Consider the following 6388-nt stretch of genomic DNA (forward strand, 5'->3'; position numbering starts at 1 on the left):
ATATATATATATGTAAAGATTTTTAATTTGAGATCTCTCACTCACACGCACACACACACACGTTTACCTAAAGTTGTGTACATATAATACATATGCATCTAATTTTACAATCATGACTTTATGGGACTGAAACTTCTGGAGTCATATTTGAGATACCATGCCATCTGTTAGAAGAGACAAAAAAAATCCTCAATGTTTGAAAGTGTCATCGAAACGATGGGAATTTTTCTGAAATCGTTCATTGACACTACTTTGATGTTTGGAATGCGCAGGTTCAGCATGGGGATATTCGCCGCCGAGTGGAGCAAACTATAGTTCCCTTTAACAGAAAGTGCAGAGGGACTTGCGACGCATGTTGGTCATAGATGAGTGCGTCAAAAATGTACGAACAGATGCAAGCAACAAATAGGAACTATTAATTTTAGAAGGGGAGATAGGTCAATAAATATGCGTGTTCTTCGATGTCTGGAAGTGTTGGGATCAAGTCACGGGGCAAGCATAGCGAAACAACGTCCGATTTATCTGCGCCGTGCAACCGATAAGAAGACGAGCTTTGGTTCATCGAATATAAACTCAAGGACCATGCTCCAGTTGTGCACATCCACGGGTTTAAGAAAGCACTGGGGAAAACAAAAAGCCTCAAGGAACTCCAGGAAAGTCCGATCAAGAGGCAAAGAGGCTCAGAGAATATCGCAAAAGTGCAGTTGGTGACGCTCACCTGCAACAAGACTGATCCATCGGTTGATCCAAGGCGAAAGCTCGAACATCAATCTCGGCGCAACGTCTGCCGCCCCACGCGTGAACCGTACGGCACATTCGTTCCGTCTGGAGCTCATAATGAAGCCATAAAGCGGCGTAAAAATCACTTAGTATCATAAAATTGTGCAAAAGCAAAGGACGACGCACGACTAAGGATGTGGAGCAGGATGAGAAGATGTTTGCAAGGCGACAGACCGGTGCACAGAAATAGCAACAGAGAAGTTTGCAGAAAAAGAAAGAGCCGACACGAAGCATCATGTTGTGTCCATCAAAAGAACACGTCCGTCCTTATTTTGGAGAGTACCATGTAAGAGGAGTGCGCATACGCTCTGCAAGTACTGCAGGCACATCAACGTTCTTCATGCGTTTATCTCTGATTTAATACTATATATACATAAATATATATATATATATATATATATATATATATATATATCGCTTTTGCCAGTAATTCGCATGTGAATACAATATAGTGCTGTGAATATTACATCGAATCTCACATCATTCGAACGATACGTCAACACACCCACGCACATGTATACATATACCAGTTTGGTCATTTGATCATCTATATATGTACATATATATATATATATATATATATATATATATATATATATATATATATATATATATATATATATATATGGATATATTTCCCATGAGCCCTCGGTAAGCACATGTCATATCCACATGTTAGTATACATCGTACAAATATCAAAGAAATACAAAACATCTCGGTAAGTATATTATCATCCAATGATATATCCATATATATATATATATATATATATATATATATATATATATATATATATATATATATATATATATATATATATATATATATATATATATATATGGACACACACACACACACACACACACACACACACACACACACACACACACACACTCTTTCTCTGCGACGTCACGTTAAGTCGAGACGACAAGTCACACCGAACGAAAAGAGATTACACATTAAAGAGCTCCGAATGTTGCCGCTCTTTGCATTAGGGATGCGGCCCGAGCCGAGATCGGCGGGAACACGAATGTTTGATGAAAGGTGTTTGGAGCGAGCGACGGCTCAGGCTGAAACATCGGTGTAATGAAATTTGCATACGACTATCCGCGACGCGCGTTCGAGCAGCGGGAGGTCAATTGATGTGGATTTATACGCGGGACTCCCAAACGTGGGATGCTGTTGCACGGGGGGGGTTTTCATAAGCTCAGCACGATATTGGGACGCACGCCGTGCACGGCGAAGCCAAAGGCGCGTGTTGCAATCGCAGAGTCAGTCGTCTGGGAGGAAATCTATAAGCACGGCGATTCAAGAGGCGTCGCCTGGTCTTTGTCTCCCGCAATGAGTTTGCGCGCACCGTGTTTCCAGCGTCGGAGTTCGACGAACGGTGTTTTATTGGGAAAGCCCGTTGTGTGACCACTCGGGTGGTGCGGAGTACTCACGTGCACCCCTCCTACCCTCCCTCCCCCTCCTCCAGAGAGGCGACATTGACAAGACAGGAACGGAGCGCGACCCAGCAGCAGGGAAGAGTTGCTCATTACAAAGTTGGCGCGTTTTTTTATGTGCGCTTCGTGCGAGCGACGGCTCAAAGTGAGATGTGCGTGTTTGTTTTTGCCCGTCGGAGAGAGCGACGGAGACAAAAAAAAAACCCTGCGATGCCATACAAGAGCGATTGGAGCAAATCGTGTCCCTCGTACCTCTGCGCCGCGGTCGCCGCATCCACAACTCCCGTCGACTGCATCCACGAGCGAACCGGGGTGAGGCCAGAGCCCACCAAGGGCTCTTCTTTCATGCTCGGCCCGCCCCGCGGGAGGGTCTCCGGTAGAGCATACATGGAGAAATCGGGGGTAAGATGCGCCAGTTGGGCGCAGCGGAGTTCGCCTCCAGGGTCCGTGCCTCGGGCACTTGCAGTGAAAGCGACCGCGTGGATGGAGGAGGAGGAGGTAGGAGGAGGATAAGGAGGAGGGGAGGGGGGGATTTTGTTATCAGAGGAGGGCGGGCCGAGTGCGGGCAGCACACTCAACAGGGGAAGGAAACTGTTTGCAAACAAAAGTAATATGATCCCAAAGATCCACGTCCGAAATGGGCGAGTGGGGCGTCCTCGAGGTGGAGACGGGCACGGGAGCAACTCGGGAGGTGTTCCAGCAGCACTCCTCTTGCACGCTCTTCGCGGGAAATCTGACGCCCAAATCAACCGGGGCTGTTTATAAATAAATCTAATTCTCTCTCTCCCCCCTCCTCCTCCTCCTCCTCGTTGTCGTCCTCTCTTCTGCCACTTTCTCGCTCGTTTCGCACCCTCTCGCTCCCTCTCGCTCCCTCTCTCTCCCTCCCTCCTACTCGCGCTGTCAGGTCCTTCGAGACCTGCGCGCTTTCGCTCGTGCTGTCGATTTTCGGGGGCGTGGAGGAGACTACTGGACGGGAGGAGGAGGTAGAAGAGGAAGAGGAGGAGGAGAATCGAGAAGGAGGACTGCGAGAGGCTTGAGAGGTGATGGGGGGGGGGAATTGCAAAGGATGTCCAAGAAGCTTCGCCTTGGTGCTCCGACCTGCAACACGAGTCGATTCCGGCGGCGCAAGTTCCTCAGCCTGGTCTCTTCCTCCCGGGTGCAAATTGCAAGACGTTTGTTTGTTTGTTTTTCCCCTCTTTCGTGATTGTTTTCACTCTTCTCGCTTGTTTAGCGGTTCCTCTTGGTCGTGGTTGTCCGGCGATGATGCTTCATGAAGCCGTTACTCATACTCCGTGGAGATGGTGCCGGGAGAGAGGTGCGCTCACGGACCCCTGCATGCTGGATGGTGACGCCGCAATGATGAACACAATCCAGCAATGGTCTTCCGTCGATCCCCCGGCTATTCGGTCCTCAAGAGCGGCCGCTGAAGAACAGAGGCCTCACAACGCTCGCTTCCTCGACCAAGCCCGGACTGACCGCCGAGTCCTGCCCATCGCCGCCTTTGCATGGTGAGAGGGCGGCCGAGGCTGATTCGCCAAGACTGAGGCCATTCCCGGGGGAATTTCCCCACCTCTCTCCCTCCCCTATCCGCCTCCTCTTCCCCTGTCTTCCTCCCGCCACTCCCTGAAGCGCCTCGTAGCTCTCCGTAGCTCCCCCCTCCATCACCCTTGTCCCGCGTTCAGCCCGAGAGAGGGAGGAAAGTGAATCGAGCATCACAACCAAGCACTGATGTCCGACCGTCACGATTACACCAACCAGTGTCGATCACGCAGACCCTTCTACACATTAGGGTCTTGCAGAAAAGACCGCCCGAGGAGGGAAGGTGAGCACCGAGCGACCCAGCGCTGCCCATTAACCACATCCTGGCAGCCAACAAAACCCTTCCCCTTCTATGATGGACAGCTGGAGTGGGCGGTTTTGCCCCCATATTTGGTAGCCACTGCCCGAAGAGCCAATGGAAATGTGCTCTAGTCTATGGTCCACGATTCGTAAATCCACTCCCGAGAGCGCGACCTTGGCGACCTCCGTGCCAAACGCCATCACGGCTGCAGAGTCCCGACGTGTTCCACAAAGATTTATCGATAACAAGCGCAGACGTTTTATATCTATTCTGGCTCTCTCGATGAACAAATTCAACCTGGCAAAAGGCCGTACCCCCTTATCACCTCCACCCCAAAACCCCACCACCCCCACAGCGGCCAGAGAAAGAGGGAGAGAGAGAGAACATCATCGATACGATAAACGGGTCACTTTAAACATCTCCATAAACGAAACGTTCCATGACCGAGCCCCGCCCCCCTAACCCCCCCTCGCCACCCCCTGCCATCACCCCCTTCGGGCCCCACCCGTCAGGGTCATGCGTGCTTGTCCGAGTTTGATCATTTGATGATGGGCGAGTGTAAGGGTTCTGCTTTGGGAAGACTCAACACGAGCACCTGATTACAGGTGCGCATGAATGCCACGCATGCAATTCCATACCTTAGTCGATGAAAAAAAAAAAACTTACAAATGTGAATGTTCGGCTCGTCGAGGCAAAAAAAAATTACTTAAGTAAACGTTCGGCTCCTTGGGGCAAAAAAAAACAAAACTTACAAATGTAAGTGTTTGGCTCCTCGTGGCAAAAAACAACTTACAAATGTAAACGTTTGGCTCCTCGAGGCTAAAAACTTACAAATGTAAACGTTTGGCTCCTCGAGGATAAAAAAATTTACAAATGTAAATGTTCGGCTCCTCGAGGCAAGAAAAAAAAACTTACAAATGTAAATTTTCGGCTCCTCGAGGCAAAAAAAAAATTTACAAATGTAAACGTTCGGCTCCTCGAGGCAAAAAAAAAACAACTTACGAATGTAAACATTCGGCTCCTCAAGCCCCCAAAAAAACTTACAAATGTAAACGTTCAGCTCCCTGAGGCACAAAAACAACTTCCAAATGTAAACGTTCGGCTCCTCGAGGATAAAAACTTACAAATATAAACGTTTGGCTCCTCAAGGCTAAAAACTTACAAATGTAAACGTTTGGCTCCTCGAGGAAAAAAAAAACAAACTTACAAATGTAAACGTTCGGCTCCTCAAGGAAAAAAAAACTTACACATGTAAACATTCGGCTCCTTGAGGCACAAAAACAACTTACAAATGTAAACGTTTGGCTCCTCGAGGCCAAAAAACTTACAAATGTGAACGTTCGGCTCCTCAAGGCAAAAAAAAACTTACAAATGTGAACGTTCGGCTCCTCGAGGCCAAAAAAACTTACAAATGTAAACGTTCGGCTCCTCGAAGCTAAACCTCACAAATGTAAACATTCGGCTCCTCGAGGCTAAAAACTTACAAATGTAAACGTTCCACTCCTTGAGGCACAAAAACAACTTACAAATGTAAATGTTTGGCTCCTCGAGGCCAAAAAAAAACTTACAAACGTAAACGTCGGCTCCTCGAGGCCAAAAAAAAAACTTACAAATGTGAACGTTCGGCTCCTCGAGGCCAAAAAAAACTTACAAATGTAAACGTTCGGCTTCTCGAGGCCAAAAAAACTTACAAATGTAAACGTTTGGCTCCTCGAGGCCAAAAAAAACTTACAAATGTAAACGTTCGGCTTCTCGAGGCCAAAAAAACTTACAAATGTAAACGTTCGGCTCCTCAAGGAAAAAAAAACTTACGCATGTAAACATTCGGCTCCTCAAGGAAAAAAAACTTACACATGTAAACGTTCGGCTCCTCAAGGAAAAAAAACTTACACATGTAAACATTCGGCTCCTTGAGGCACAAAAACAACTTACAAATGTAAACGTTTGGCTCCTCGAGGCCAAAAAACTTACAAATGTGAACGTTCGGCTCCTCAAGGCAAAAAAAACTTACAAATGTGAACGTTCGGCTCCTCGAGGCCAAAAAAACTTACAAATGTAAACGTTCGGCTCCTCGAGGCTAAACCTCACAAATGTAAACATTCGGCTCCTCGAGGATAAAAACTTACAAATGTAAACGTTCCACTCCTTGAGGCACAAAAACAACTTACAAATGTAAACGTTTGGCTCCTCGAGGCCAAAAAAAAAACTTACAAACGTAAACGTTCGGCTCCTCGAGGCCAAAAAAAAAAACTTACAAATGTGAACGTTCGGCTCCTCGAGGCCAAAAAAAACTTACAAATGTAAACGTTCGGCTTCTCGAGG

General features: G+C 47.2%; 1 protein-coding gene across 10 annotated transcripts in view; it reads right to left on the reverse strand.

Moving 5' to 3' along the window:
- The window catches only part of LOC147034480 (transcription factor COE3-like), a 169641-nt gene extending 165597 nt beyond the window's left edge, over positions 1-4044 (reverse strand). For 5 of the 10 annotated variants that reach the window (XR_015058937.1, XM_085883888.1, XM_085883949.1 and 2 more), the window contains exon 1: positions 2479-3357. Coding sequence is in view for 9 of the 10 variants with exons in the window: in XM_085883888.1 (XP_085740014.1) it covers positions 2479-2615 (137 nt within the window). In the remaining variant the exon portion in view is untranslated. Of the gene's footprint in view, positions 1-2478 lie in introns of all 10 variants that reach the window. The other 5 variants (XM_085883960.1, XM_085883906.1, XM_085883915.1 and 2 more) reach the window with 2 other exon arrangements.
- Between the last annotated feature and the right edge of the window lie 2344 nt (positions 4045-6388).

Source organism: Eptatretus burgeri, chromosome 1 (genome assembly GCF_056783735.1).
Source record: "Eptatretus burgeri isolate ZD-2024b chromosome 1, Ebu_testis_v1, whole genome shotgun sequence".
NCBI classification, from domain to species: domain Eukaryota; kingdom Metazoa; phylum Chordata; class Myxini; order Myxiniformes; family Myxinidae; genus Eptatretus; species Eptatretus burgeri.